Genomic DNA, 15,333 nt, shown 5'->3' with positions numbered 1-15,333 from the left:
AAAGAAATATTGGGTGTTTATTGAAGGCTGTTTTAACTGTGCCTTCTAGATGCCTATGTAAATCTTTACTTTCCTCTGCTGTAAGAGGTACTTTGCTGGGAAAGTTTACCTCGTACTGGATAGAGTGGAAACACTAGACTTTAGGGTCAGATATGAGTTATAATCTCAGCTGCTTGACTTGCCAGCTCTGTGACTTTTGCATATTTACTTAACTACACTGAACATTTCTTCGTCTATAAAAATGCCTTTTTTTTTCCTAGTGAAGATCCTTGTGGCCCTTGTGGCCCCATTGAAGCCAGCTCAAGAAGAGGGAGTTGTGAGGATATGGTGGGGTTCCAAGAATAGGAATAACTGTGCAGCTGGGCCTCCTGGGAGCTGGTGCTGTGGAGCCCTCAGGACGTCGTTCGCTTTTCTGTCTTTGAAAGGCTGTATGTCGTGACATTGCTGCCTATGGTTTAAGCTGCTGTTTTCCCTTCTCCCTCTTGTCTGGGTCTGTTCTCAATTTGTAGTCTGTAATGACTGTCCCAGCCCTGCCTTCCTATATGTCATGGCAACTTCCTTCTTATTTCTTACTTCTTTATTCAAATTTCTGAGAATTAGCCCAGCACATCTTTTCTACTTGTGGCACATGCAACATATGGTTGCAGTCCAGTCTGTCATCCAGTCAGGTGTGTGTTCCTGTGCTCCACTCAGCTGAGCTAGGTACAGACCACGGCTTGACACGCCCCCAATAAGCTCTTAGTCATAAAATGTCCATTTAAATACAAATACTCAGTCATCAAATACTGTATTTCAGTTATTTTTCAGGCTTAGATAACATTAAAATTAATTGCTAAATTATTTTCTTTAATAGTGAAGAGATTGCCTTTTACAATGGGAATAAAAGAGAAAAGCAGACAGTCCACTCAGTCTTCCGAAAACTGGTAAGATAACGTGCTTGAGGCTCACGTATTTATGGAAAGATTTTTTTTTTGGTCTATGCCAAGATATGTGTATATATCTTTACTCTTCAAGATATTTGTTTTTAGATAACTATAAAGGATTTTTATACTACATTTTCGTAAAAAATATGAGAATAGAAACTATCGTTTCTTTATATTAAGTTGCCCAGTTATAAAAATGGGTGGATTTATTAAAATAATTGCTAGTGTGTTATTACATAGGATGCTCAATAATCTTATTTAGTGATAAATTTAGTGATTCCCACAGAAAGAGTTTATTCCTACAGAAAGAATTTATAGCATTCATGAAAATACTGTGAAGATTATTGTTTAGAGCAGGGGTCAGCAAACATTTTCTGTAAAGGGCTGGATAGTACATGTGTACTTTAGGGTTTTCAGGCCATGTGCTCTCTTTGCAGCTGTTCAACTCAGCCACTCAAAAGTAGCCTTATACTATATGTAAAGGAATGAGTGGGACTATGTTCTAATAAAACTTGATTTACAAAAATAAGTAGCCGACTGGATTTAGACTAAGGGCCATAGGTTACTGACCCTTGAATTAGAATATAAACATTGTTTCTTGTGAAAACTATACTTCAGTTTTTATTTACTTGCCACTTAGAAAATCTGAATTCGAGTAATTTTGTTTATTACTCATTCAAAAGATATTGAGTGCCATCCAGGTGCCTGTGCTTGTTCCAGGTGGTAACAGGGGTGAACGTGACCAACAAAATCTTGCCTTTAAGGAGCTTACATTTTAGTGGAAGTTTGTGGAATTAAACATATATTTTAGGTGATTTAAAAAGGTTAAAGAAGTCATTTTGAATTATTTTAGAAATTGTATTTTTGCGTTATTTATGTTTAACATGACTGAACTTTAATCGTGCTTACTGATAAAATATATTTAAGGTAATTTTCCAGGGTACTGATGTTCACCGGCTCACTCTGCACGTAGCTTGCTTATTTTGTTCCCATCCTTTAGATTTCAGCCCCAAAGTTAACACCTTAATGAGGCCTTGCCTTCTTGATTAGTCTATCTGAAATGGCCTCCACCACTTCCTTCTTGTTTTAATGATCTGTTTCCTTAAAAGCATATATTGCAATTTATAATTATCTTGTTTGTTTACTAGTTTGTCTCTTTCATTAAAATACAAACTCCATGAGCTCAGGGATCTTGTCTGTTATTTATTCTTGTTTCTCCAGCATTGAGCATAGTGTGTAACACATGGCATTTGTTGGATAAATGTTCCAGCCATTGTTCTTTTGCATAAGATAGTAAGAGCAAGCTACCCTGTACTCAAGAAACCCACAGCTTAGTGGAGGAGGCAATAAACATTTAAACAGCTGGATATTTTTTATGGGTTCAGGTAGTAATGAATTCTATGACCAAAAGTAAAATGGGATGGAGTGGTGCAGTCTGATGGAGGCTGTTGCCTAGCTATTTTAGCTAGGATGGGAAGAGGGTCTTTCTTGAGGAGGTGGCGTTTATCAGAATCCCACATGAAGTGAGGGAGTGAGATTTTTACATTTTACGAAGTCTGAATATCTAGGAAGACGGTGTTCCTGCTAGAGAGAACAGCAAGAGCAAAGCCTTAAGGCAGGAGCATGTTTGAGGAACCAGTACTTCTGGAGCTCAGTGAGGACAAGCAAAGTAGAAGCAGAGGAGGTTTAAGATGGAGCCCAGTGCCAGATCATGCAGGGCCTTGAATTATCTGATAGATGGAAAATTTGAGAGCACTAAAATGCAGAATAAAAAACATTTTTAGACTTGTAATTTTGAGATTATACGTGCTCAGATTAAAGCTACAGACTCAAGCTGTGCAGCATAGGTTTATATCAGCACTTCGTTAAGAGAGGAATATAAATCTTGGAGAAAGCTCAGACCAGATGTTTCCAACTACAGCCCAGCACTGAGTGCCAATCCAGACAGCTAGTGTTGCACCTAAATTTGCTCATTGTTCTGTTCTCTTTGTTTTGATTATTGATCCGTTTTAGCATATGTGTATCTGATAGTATTGTGAATACAACATCATTGTACCATTACATGCAAAGGACACCACATTAACGTTCTTCATGTAATTCCCATTCTGTTTGCATAAAAATGGTTTCATCAAGTGTTTGGCACTTGCTCAGCCTTGTGCTCCAGAAAATATGGTGTATAATATAGTCAAAAATCATAGGCATTCAGTAAATATTTGTTGAATAAATTATATTCTTTTATATTTATATTTCTTTTATCTTCATGGTAGATTCAATTTTTTTTAATGCATAGAAAATACCTATTTTTTGTTTTTGCTTTCTGCCAGGTGGAGCACCTACATAATTTCATTTTGTTTCGGTTTTCTATGGGCTTCATTGATAACATAATTGCCAAATGTAAGTATGCTGTAAAAGAGCTGGAGGGGTGGGATCTGTGGAAACGTAGAGAACTTGTACTATTTTAAGTCTTAACTGTTTGTTTCAGATCTTGCCACTGTAGTTGGTTACTTAGTCGTCAGTCGTCCTTTCCTAGATTTGGCTCACCCTCGACATGTCAGGAGTACACATTCAGAACTTCTGGAGGTAAAGCAGTAGTAATAATAACAAATTGAAAATTTAAATATAAAAGTAAAGAAAACCTAGTTTTTACTCTTAGGAATGTAAATGAAAACCGATATTTATTTCTATTTAGGATTACTACCAAAGTGGAAGAATGCTTTTGAGAATGTCTCAAGCTTTGGGTCGAATAGTTTTGGCTGGTCGTGAAATGACTAGACTGGCTGGGTAGGTAAGATTGGTAATAATGAGCAATTACAGAGATTGATTTTATTTTTTTGAGGAAGATTAGCCCTGAGCTAACATCCAACACCAATCCTTCTCTCTCTCTCTCTCTCTCTCTTTTTTTTTTTGCCTAGGGAAGATTGGCCCTGAGCTAACATCCATGCCCATGCCTGTCTTCCTCTATTTTATATGTGGGATGCCTGCCACAGCGTGGCTTGATAAGTGGTGCTTAGGTCTGTGCCTGGGATCTGAACTGCCAAAGTGGAACGTGTGAACTTAACCACTCTGCCACCCATCCAGCCCCATACAGAGGATAATTTTTAAATTGGGTTATCCTTAATGATTGTGCCCAGTTGAGGTTAAGATAAGGGGCAACTGAAGCCCTATTTCCTACTCTTAGAAGCTGGTTTTGATAGAAAATGAAGGAAAGTTTTTCTCTGATAGTGAACTTTTCATGCTTCCTTAAGATAGCTGTTTTGAGCCTTAAACTAAGTTAGTGGTTCTCAAGCTGTCTGCTCCACAGACGCTGGTATTAGATATGTTGGGAAATGTTAAATCATGGCAGTCTTTTCTTAATTCACAGAAAATTAAGTTAGTGAATGGAATTTTCTCATTTGAACTTGTTTGTCCCCCACCATATATTTTTTTCTTAGATCTTTGATACTAGAAACCTAGCAAAAGATAAAGATGAAGTTGATTTTAACGGAGAAAGTGAAAAGTTACCTTGTGGTGTCTGTAGGTACAGGTGTAAGTGTGGTCATATTATCTAGTAAAATTGTTCTTAGACCATAAAATGGGATTAAATATTTCAGTATTTCAAGCTGTAATATAAAGGTCTTATAACTTGAAAAAGCACTGTAAGTTTCAGGTCATCCAAAGAAATTGGATGACGAGATCTTTCCCAGGCCTGTGATGCATTGCACATTTCCTCTTCTTTATTCCTCCTCCTCTTCTCCTGTGGTTAAGGTCTCATGGAAGATAGAAGTAGTGGTAGCTACCGTGAGGAGTCTCTTCCTCTTGAGAATGCTGATGCTCGTCCTGCTTTTCAGTAACCTTTCTCATGCCTTTACAGCTTTGCTCCTTTAGGAGGTTTCTGCTTGTTATTCACAGAAAAATCCTGTTTGCTTCTCTGACGCAGAGTGCTTTCTCTTTGACCATCATGCCATTCTTCTACTCCTCAACCTCTTGTCATGAATTTTCATTTCTCTCTACTGCCACAGTGATTTCCAACTAGTATGAAGAACACTTCATCTTTTCCCCTCTTCAGAGTAGGAAGGAGGAATCTTTCCCGTTCCTCCATGTTTGCAGGGAGGTAGCATGCATTTGGCAAGCATGTAATAAACGCCTTCCTCAGGTAGAAAGGCCGGCTTTACATGTGGGTTTGTAGGCCACTCCAGCAGGAGCTCAGGGGCCATACTTCCTGGGGTGAAGGAGTGCTCCAGCACTAGTCCTTTTGTAGTATCCACTAGAAACTTCCTTAAAATTATAGCAGCAAACAGGCTGGTTGACTTAGCTGTTAATGACGTAAGTATCTGTGGAGGTGGGGATCCTCTGAAGCCTCTTCTCTTTTATCCCTATGTCCCTGTCCTCCTACTGAAACAGTCATGGAACATGCATGCCATCACTCATACTTTAGGTTGATGAGACTTCTTTTAGGTTATTTCATTTAAGCTAAATTATAATTTTAGAAACTTCAGTTAAGTTCATATAAAATAAAAGATATGAACTTACGCAATGTGTCAGTTATCTCAAATAACGAAAATAAAATATGATAGCCTTTTGAGTTTTGATTGTGGCTTTTTTTTCTTTTTAAATTTCAGTTTTACTGCTCGGATTGCAGAATTAATGCAAGTACTAAAGGATTTAAATCATGGCAAATATGAACGCACAATGGTTTCACAACAGGAAAAGGGTAAATATGAGTGTACTAGGTCACATAACATAAGTGTTTGTTGGCATAATATGATGCTTTAATACTTATTTCATACCATTTAAGGTGCTGACGGAGCACAAGCCATTCCTTTGATACCCGGTGTTGGAAAAATCATTATTGCTGATAATATTATAAAGTACGTACAGGAAAAGGTTCTTTAGCACCATAAACATTTGTTAAACTACATAGTAGCCTTTCTCTTTCAGCTCCATTTACTTAGTGTTTAATGTAAAATTATTCTTTTTATTACTTTCCTCTGTAGATTTGATCATGTTCCTTTAGCAACGCCAAATGGAGATATCTTGATCCGAGACCTTAACTTTGAAGTAAGTTCTTAAATGATTGTATAAAAGCTAAATCATCTTCAAAATGTGAAATGAAAAATAATGTCTGAATATTTTAAATAATTTTAAGGTTTCGCTTAGTCTCTGAATCCACAGAATTGCTTTAAAAAGAGTTTTTGAAACACTGAGAAATCTGTTTTTCTTAGCTGACAGGACTTTAAAGTTTCAAATATTACTATCAAAAAGTCTTTTGCAAATAAAGTCCATCTCATGAAAGCCACAGAAGACACAATTAATTGGAATCTCTAATGTAGAGTGAATGTTTAAACATACAAATATAATTTTAGTCTGTTTAAATTTTTAAAAATTATGGTTTGGTATTGTTTTGACTGTGCAAGAGGATCTACACCTATAAAAACAAAATATAGAGTTTCTTATTACAAATGAAAACAGTGAGACAGCAGCACAGGATCAGTGCAGATAGCCACTTATCCAAAACAGGTATCATCTCATGCCAGGTGAAGAGTGGCGCTGACTCAGTATAGTCTGTCACGCAGATGGGAATATGGCAGGCCAAATTAAAAAGAGAAAGCACAGGTTGAGTATTTTTGCATGAGTTTTAAGAATCTCACAAACCTGAGGGTTACTATTTAGGTTATACATCTGTTGTGACTTTATGAATAGTTCGGATCTGAAATTCTTAAAGATTAGTAAGAAATTCATGTCATGCAGGCTATCTCCCAGTTCCGGATATCATTTCTCCAGAACAACACTGTCCCATAGAACTTTGTCTGATAATGGACATGCTCTGTATCTGTGCTGTCTGATATAAGGGCCACATGTGAATATTGAACACTTGAAATGTGGCTAGTGCAACTGAGGAACTGAATTTAAATTTTATTTAATTTTAATAAATTTGATCTTAAATAGCCACATATGACTAGCAGCTGCTGTATTGGATAGCACAGCCCCAGAGTTCTTCTCCCTGTGCTTATGTCTGTGAACTTCTGTAATTTGCGTTGGATGCTGGGATTCTTTTCAACTGCTTTTGTTGAAGGAATGTTGTGTGATAGTTTATAAAATAGAGACTGTAATTTTTGTATTTGTTTTTAAATTGTTCTCATCTTAGGTCAGTTTTCAATTTTTCTACTCTTAGTAATGTATATTAAGTACATCTCCACTTTTTCTTAGGAACTATAAAAATTAAAAATGTTAGTTATGCAGAGTACTTTGAACTTATTCAACAGTGAATATTGTATATTATCATATTTATTAAAGCCAGGAAACAAGAGGAAGTAGAGAAAATGTAAATATAGTTGGTAAATATTGAACGACTGCAAGTATTACAGAAATGTTTTCTCATTTGGCTCTGGGTTCTCCAGTCAGGTTGGTGTGTTCTCTTGACACAGTCACTAGCCACCCATCAGGTTTAATTTCAGGGATAAACCAGAGCTCAGAACCTCATCTTTGTTAGATTTCTAGTAGCCCCTTTATTGCCACAACCCAAGGGTAAAAGGGCCATGAGATTTCTCCATTGAAGAATCCTCTTGGCCCTTTCTCCCACCTTCTCTCACTGTCTTTATGCAGAAATAGATTCACCAACAATACAGATGTTCACATGGCTTAAGCCTAATGAGAAGGGATTTGGGATCTGTGTACAGATATGTGGAGTGGATGAGATCATGCTGATGGTCTGTGATATTACTCTCTCTGTACCACACTAAGCTGTTGCTTTCCTTTTAGTCCAAAAGTCCTTCCCTTTAAAGCCTTTATGTTTGGATTTAGTATATTCTGGCCAGTCTCTGTAACTTGACTTTCACAATTTCAGAAAGGCCTTTACTGTTTTGCTTTTTATTTTGGTGAGGAAGATTGGCTGTCCTAGTCTTCCTCTATTTTGTATGTGGGAAGCCACCACAGCATGGCCCAATGAGTGGTGAATAGGTACATGCCCGGGATCCGAACCCGTGAACCGAACCCATGAACCCTAGGCTGCCAAAGCAGAGCGTGTGAACTTAACCACTGTGCCACCGGGCTGGCCCCTTTTTTGCTCTTTTTTTTCTCATTTGGAAAGTCATACTTGAGTCCCCAGTGACACACCTACTTGTTTAAGTTTTTTACTTTGTGACCATGTTCTGTCCCACCTCTTGTCTGTCGTATGGTTCTTGTTTTGTTTTCCCCTCCACTGGGAGCTGTGTCTTTGATTTCTGTCCTCCTGATCTACTGTAATGAATTTCTCTTCTGTCTCTTTCTGACTTAAGGTATTTTAAATTAGACTTGGCTCTTTCTCCTTTATTTTATTTCTTACGTTTTTCTTAACATAGCCTTCCTTTATTCAGTAAACATCCCTTGGTTCTTTGTAACCTCTGATTAATTTCTACCCATCTGGCTCACTTGAAAATAAGGATTCCTTTCTCTTGGAAAGAGGCATAATAAAATAGACTTGGCCACTAAAAATAAATGTATCCTACTTAATGACTGCTTTATCTTTTCAGTTACATAATAGCCAAGTAATGTGAGCTTCTTTGGAAAACGAGATTTTATACCTTATTCTTTTATGAACACCCCAGCACAGGCGTATTTATCTATCTATAGACTGAACACCGGAAGAGATAACAACTTGTAGGTTGTCATGTGGGCATTAAAATAGTACTTTATAGCTTATTCAGATTTTTACCTTTTTAGTAAGACATGTTTATAGTGTTGAAAGAAGCCTACAAATCTTCATAAACAGCATACTTTTATATAATCTCTTAAGGCATATTTATCTGTAGGATTTTTGATGATTTATTATGGTAAATTCATATGAAGTAGGATTTATCAATAAATGTTGTTTCTGGGGGAATATTTTAATTGGTAAAAATATGGCGGTTCAAGGCATTCATTGCACCATTAAACCAATCCAGGAGCCTCAGTAGTACAGTGTTATTAAGAACTTAATTTTCAGTGGAAGTTACCCTTGTCTTTTAGGCTTAATTCAACACGGGGAAAAAACATTTTTATAAGTCTTAAATATAGAAAAATTATCACTGGCTCACCATGCCTAATGTCATAATTGCGAGTTTTGTCCAACATTACCAAAAGCCATGGAGTAAATAAAAGTTAATGCTGAATCTAAGATATTTGAGCGTAAGAGAGTACCTAGGAATGTCCGTAAGTCTAGTTGTTATTTTTACACATTATTATAAACTTGGTTTTTGGGTTTCCTGGCTTATTGCAACAAATAATGTGCAGAAATATTGGATACCAGTGAAAACTGCCATAATCAGTTAAGGACAGAAAAAAATGTATGTGGCTGTCATTACTCCAAGCATAGTAGTAGGGAACCATTTAATTAACAGCTTTCTGAACTTTAGGAGCCCTTAAGGACATCACTATTATAGTAGAGTAAAACTATTATATGTAATAACCTTGCATTATCAGGAATACTCATTATATTCAATTTTACAGGAAAAGGAAATAGGTGATTGCTTTGAAAGAAGTCCATCAAAATGATTCTTTAAAATAACTTTTCAGAAAAAGAGACAGTTCATTCATCTGGCAAAGTCATTCAGAATAGCTCATTCTCTAACACTGATATGCATAAGGTGTATTTTATTGTAGATAACTATGTGGAAGGCTAGAAATTCTCAACATTTTTTTCAAAGCTCATTCCTCTTTTTATTGTAAAACATAACCTAAAATTTACCCTTTCAACCATTAAATTTTTTTTATTGTGGTGAAATATACATAACAAAAATTTATCCTTTTGACTATTTTTAGTGTACAATTCAGTGACGTTAAGTACATTTACAGTGTTGTACAACTGTCACCACTAACCGTCTCCAGAACTTTTTCATTTCAACAAACAGAAACTCTGTATCCATTAAGCTATAACTTCTCATTCCCCCCTCCCCCAGCCCCTGCTAACCTCTGTTCTCCTTTCTGTCTCTATGACTGTGAGTATTCTAGTTACCTCATATAAGTGGAATCATACAATATTCATCCTTTTGTGTCTGGCTTATTTCACTTAACATAATCTTTTCAGGATTCATCCATGTGATAGCGATTATCATAATCTCATTCCTTTTTAAAGCTGAATAATATTCCATTGTATGTGTATGCCACATTTTGTGTATTCATTCATCCTCTTGTTTCGCTTCCACCTGTTGGCTGTTGTGAGTAATGCTGATGGCTTTCCATTTCATCAGAACAAAAGCCAGAGTCCTTTCAGGAGCTTACAGTGCCCTTGGGGTTTGCCTGCCACTACCCTATCCCCATCTCTTAGCCCTCTGAGCTCATTTCCTACTACTCTTCCTTCCTACTCATTTTTCTCCAGCCAAATCAGCCTCTTTTTTGTTTTTTGAATAGGATGGGTACATTCTTGCTTCAGTGCCTTTGCCCCAGCTTTTTGTGGGTAAGAGTTGGGGCTGGAACAATGCTCCTCCAGATAAACTTCTAATTCACACCATCTTTCAAAGTTTTGTCCAGTTGTCATTTTCAATGAGGCCTGGCCTGACCACCTTAGAAATGCAGCCTCCTCCACCCACTCCCCAGTTTCCTTGTCCTGATCTAGTTTTTCTCCATACACTTATTTCCTAACGTGCTATTTAATTTACTCATTTATTGTGCATATTTTTTATTGTATGTCTCTCTCACCAGAGTGTAAACAGGTAAGGGCAGGGTTTGGATTTTTTTGTTTTGGGGTTTTTTTTTGTCTCTTTTGTTCATTAATGTAGTCCATTGCCTAGAACAGAGCCTGACTTTGAGCGTTCAGTAAATATTCATTGAATTAAATAATAGGAACCTAAGGCTCAGCAGTTTAAAAGCTTTGTGAAAGGCCGGTTCTACAGCTGGGGTAACACATCTCTGTCGTCTTCCTTCCTACTTGGATTCATTGCTGTGTAATGTTGTGAGCTATAATTGTAACCCGGGTTTTCTGATTCTTCACGAGGTTAACACTTATTTAAGACCATAAGCTTAGAACTTATTCACTCTACGTTTTCTCATTTAACTTTACGTTGTTGCAGAGCAGTTGTGTGGCACTTGTAAATATTTCTAATGCATATATACCTTGATCCAACACTTCTAATTCCTTCACTCCAGTTTCTTCTATAAAGACATTTCTCTCTAGTGTATAAATTTGCTCACTGACTCAGAGGTTCATTGTAATATTATCTAAAGGAGCAAAACAAAATGCCAGTGACCCCAATATTCAACAAAAAGGGAGTATTTAAATAAGTTATGGTGTATCCTTACTATGGAATACACTGCAGGCATTAAAAAAAAGGAATCTGAATATACTGACCAGGAAGAATATTTCTGATAGATTGTTAAATAATAACAAATGTAGAACATATATAGTACAGTTCCATTTTTTGACAAAAAAGACTGTACACATATTTATTGTTTTCAGGAATTCTCCACTTTTATGCTTTAGCTGTTTGTATTCTGATTGAGATTAAGTTGATGATATCAATCAATAATGATTTTTAAATTAAAAAAAAAGGTAACTGAGTAGAATTTGAAAGTAAACAAAAGTAAAAGCTCCCTTCAATCATACCCTCCACTGCTTCTACCTAATATCACATTTATAGACAAAATAGAAAGTTTATCATTAGCAAAGATCTGACTTCAAGAAAGTGTTTATTGAGTATATGTTCACTCTATGTGATTAATTCAGAGACTGGTTTTCTTTCAGGTTCAGTCTGGGGCCAACGTTCTAATTTGTGGTCCAAATGGCTGTGGGAAGAGTTCACTTTTCCGTGTTCTTGGTGAAGTAAGTGCGAATCGGCCTTAAAATTTTGCCCTCTTATTTTGCTGTGTAATCTACCACATTGTGAAATTTACAACTGCTCCTCCCCTTCCCCACTGCCTTTTACAGTTATGGCCTCTTTTTGGAGGATGTCTAACTAAGCCTGAGAGAGGAAAGTTATTTTATGTTCCTCAGGTAAGACTTTGAGTTATTTTGTAATCTTTGATTTAAAGATCTTTCTATTTATTTTCTAAGAATTCACTTCTAGTAATTTTTGCTGTGCCATTACTAGAGACCTTATATGACCCTTGGAACACTTCGAGACCAGGTGATATATCCAGATGGAAGAGAAGATCAGAAAAGGAAGGGGATATCCGACCTTGTAAGGACCTACTGAAATACTCTGTTTCAGATTCTTTATCTTAATCAGATAAGTGCTTTAAGTGTCAGGTAGTTTACCCTAACCTGTAAAGCCGTCCAAAGCCTTGTCCTTAATTATAGCTTTCCAAGCTGAAGTAGTATGTTAACCACTTTGCTTAACTGTGACTTGTTGAGTGTTTGACCTTGTCTTCTATTGTTTGTTTTCTCATTGCCCTCATCCTTTAATTATGTACAATAGTTTTATTCTCTTTAAGCTACTGGATATATTTTGTCAAAGTTAGTATAGATAGAACGTAAAGGGTTCAGGGCTACCTTTGTGCCACATTCTTTTGTGAAATGAGCCTTTTTAAGTGATGTTGGCAATAGAATTATAGTGATTCTAGTTTAAAATATAAAGCAAGAGAGAGAATGTTGGTTTATAGTAAGCTTGATTTCATCTGTAATCGTTTTGTTGAAAGGTACTGAAGGAATACCTAGATAATGTCCAGTTGGGTCACATCCTGGAACGTGAAGGAGGCTGGGACAGTGTTCAGGACTGGATGGATGTTCTCAGTGGGGGAGAAAAACAAAGAATGGCGGTAAGTATACTCTGAAGACGTTGCACAGCAATGAGACCGGTTGTATAAAGCTGCTCTTAGAGTCCAACATTTTTGACTCAACTTGATTAATCAAGGCACACAGGTGTATTTCAGTCTTTTTATTCAGCAGTTGTTGTAGTATGGATTATTTTAAATGATAATAAAAGTGCTTAAAAATGTATAACTTGCATGTAAGTTTGGAATTTGAAAAATTCGCAAATTTTCCTGTGAATGGAAAAGCTGTAGATCCAATTATGTACCGTTAATACTTTTTTCTAAAACTTAGGGAAACTTTGTAGCATGGTGATCCTGGGATATGTGGTATTCCTGGCTGGGTTACAAGATCTCTCCAGTATCTTTTCCCTATAGACATTTCTTTCTCTTACTCAGATTGTTCTCTCTGAAGTAGCTAAAGGTATTAGAGATGATCAACTCTAATGTTATTATCATTTTATTCTTTACTCTGTTCTTGCTCTTTCCTTCTGCCATTATATGTATCCTTCAGGGCTCAGTGTCTACTACCTGAAGTTATTTAGAATTTTAAAATTTTCCTAGTGTAAAGAAGCATTTGAAAGGAACTATTTTAATTTTATGATTGACTAAAGTTATCCCTAATCAAACATGACTACTAAATACTACATATTAAGAGTGATACTCTGTTAAGAGGGATAATTTTCAAAGAGTCATTTTTTAGCTATGCATACCATAGTTTGAGCAGATACAGAGGAATTTTTTTTTCCAGAGTCTTAACCTGGTGGAAATTAGAGAAAACTGTAGCCGAGGAAAGACAGCAAAGGAAATGACTGTTTGCAACATTGCTTAGTCATTATGTTCAAGTTATATTCTGCCTTTTTATTGCCTCCTTTTCCCTGATTTTGCATGTTGGTTTTTCCCCCAAATCATACCCGTTCTATATGAACTTAATAGCAACCTAATATTGTGATTTGTCTGGCTAGTGCTGTGAAATGAGATTAATCTGGTGTTAATGCATAATAAACAAAAGAGAGATGTCAGCCATACTCAAAATAGAATTTGGGCTGAGCAAGTGACAATTTGAAGTGATTGGGCATTTCTGGAGTCAATTTAGGGGATGACTATAGAAATAACTGCAAGTCAGGAGAACAGATTTAAATTCCTATACTATGACTCAAAGAAAATGGAAGGAAAAGTCAAGATTCACAAATGGGCACAAAGGAAACTCAGAAAGAAAAATAAATGTGCTTGTCTAAGGAATCCTTTGTGTGTGGTATAAAGGTACAGAGGGCACAGTTTTATTTAAGGTAAGAAGTTCAAGGATGTGCCTAGAGAACTGAGAGGGTATCTTGGAAGGGTGAGGGGGCAGGGAGGGTCCTGTAAACCAGATGAGCTGTGCTAGAGTCGTTTGGGAACTGGAGGAAGCTCACCCAGGACGCTGCTGCGCACCGAGCCACTGACAGGCCGGTGTTTGGGGAATTGAGTGTGAAGGTTAAAAGAGAGCATGCTGTTTTGCTGCTTTCAGAGGATTCAAGGGGAGAGAGAGAAGCCTCATGCAACAAAAATAACAACATCAGTGAAGTTGAGTGAAGAGTATGTGTGTGTTCATTTACTGTTCTTTCAGTTTTTTCTAAGATTGAAAATTTTCAAAGTAAAAAGAGGGAAGAGAAGACATTTTCATAAATTATGAAAGTTTATAAATTATAAAGGACAGACTTGAAAGGTTTATCCACCTAAAACAGTGAATCCGTAAGAGTGAAGATCAGTGTAAAACACATGAACCAAAGGAACTTGTGGGTAAGGAGAGTCAGGATTTGAATTGAGGGAATGGAATAATACTACTGAGTAAAGGGAGGTCTGGTGAACACATTTCTAAAAGCATAAGTGCTGGGAGATAAGATGATTATTCCGTTGTTTTAACAGTGAAAAACTTAATTATGATTTCCACAGAGTTCAGTATCAGGTCAGAATCTACTCTGTGTGAGGTGCTGAGCTAGGTGCCTGCCCTTACGATCCACTTAGGAGATCCAGACGTTCTCAGCTAACTGTAGACAAGGCAGCCTTCAGGGACAGCTACTAAGAAGGTGCGCTGGGGTAATGATGAGGGAAAGATTGGTTCGAATGGCAGATCCCATTTAATTAAACTCGGAACAGCCCTCTGAGGTAAGGTACAGACGAGGAAAAGATGTGGAGAGCCTGAGCAGCTTACTAATGCCACAGCTGCTGAGATTCAAGGGCAGGTGGACTGACAGCAGAACTCCTGCTCTTGACCAGTGCATTGAACAGCCTTCAGTGTGCAGGTGTGCTGTCTATCCAGTTCTCCTCTCATTGTGCCTGGAAGTCTCAAGGGATGTTTCCCTCCATTGCACCCATTTGGGCCCAGGCATCATCACTCAGGGTTGCCCCACCTATTGTCATCAGTTGGGATGTCTTCTTTCTCTGACCGACAGTTATCTTTCCCACTCCACTATTCTTGTTTAGTAATAGGTTTTCTTATTTTGAATTATGAGAAAGAATGTATCCTAGAAAAGTTGGAATATTTATAAAAGTATAAAGAAGGACCAAAACCCCCTTACCAGAGATAGCGTTGTCATAAAATTTTGAGGTTTTTAAAATTCATTTTTGTAATTCTTTTTCTTTTACCTAATTGGTGGCTATCCCCCTTCTTCAAACTCACTGAGATCTCTTGAATGTTCACCCCTCCCTTCCTGACAGTTGATCAGTCCCCTTCTGGCTCTGCCTTCTTTCCTGT

General features: G+C 37.0%; 1 protein-coding gene across 8 annotated transcripts in view; it reads left to right on the top strand.

Moving 5' to 3' along the window:
* The window catches only part of ABCD3 (ATP binding cassette subfamily D member 3), a 76,172-nt gene that overhangs the window by 49,910 nt on the left and 10,929 nt on the right, over window positions 1-15,333 (top strand). For all 8 annotated transcript variants that reach the window (XR_011532539.1, XM_008524611.2, XM_070592598.1 and 5 more), the window contains 11 exons: window positions 854-923; window positions 3,248-3,317; window positions 3,406-3,503; window positions 3,613-3,704; window positions 5,522-5,613; window positions 5,698-5,770; window positions 5,897-5,960; window positions 11,596-11,673; window positions 11,779-11,844; window positions 11,942-12,031; window positions 12,489-12,608. Coding sequence is in view for 7 of the 8 variants with exons in the window: in XM_008524611.2 (XP_008522833.1) it covers window positions 854-923; window positions 3,248-3,317; window positions 3,406-3,503; window positions 3,613-3,704; window positions 5,522-5,613; window positions 5,698-5,770; window positions 5,897-5,960; window positions 11,596-11,673; window positions 11,779-11,844; window positions 11,942-12,031; window positions 12,489-12,608 (913 nt within the window). In the remaining variant the exon portion in view is untranslated. The remainder of the gene's footprint in view (window positions 1-853; window positions 924-3,247; window positions 3,318-3,405; window positions 3,504-3,612; window positions 3,705-5,521; window positions 5,614-5,697; window positions 5,771-5,896; window positions 5,961-11,595; window positions 11,674-11,778; window positions 11,845-11,941; window positions 12,032-12,488; window positions 12,609-15,333) is intronic.

Source organism: Equus przewalskii, chromosome 24 (assembly GCF_037783145.1).
Source record: "Equus przewalskii isolate Varuska chromosome 24, EquPr2, whole genome shotgun sequence".
NCBI lineage: Eukaryota > Metazoa > Chordata > Mammalia > Perissodactyla > Equidae > Equus > Equus przewalskii.
The sequence above is the reverse complement of the archived record's forward strand: the minus strand, read 5'-3'. Positions and strand labels throughout refer to the sequence as shown.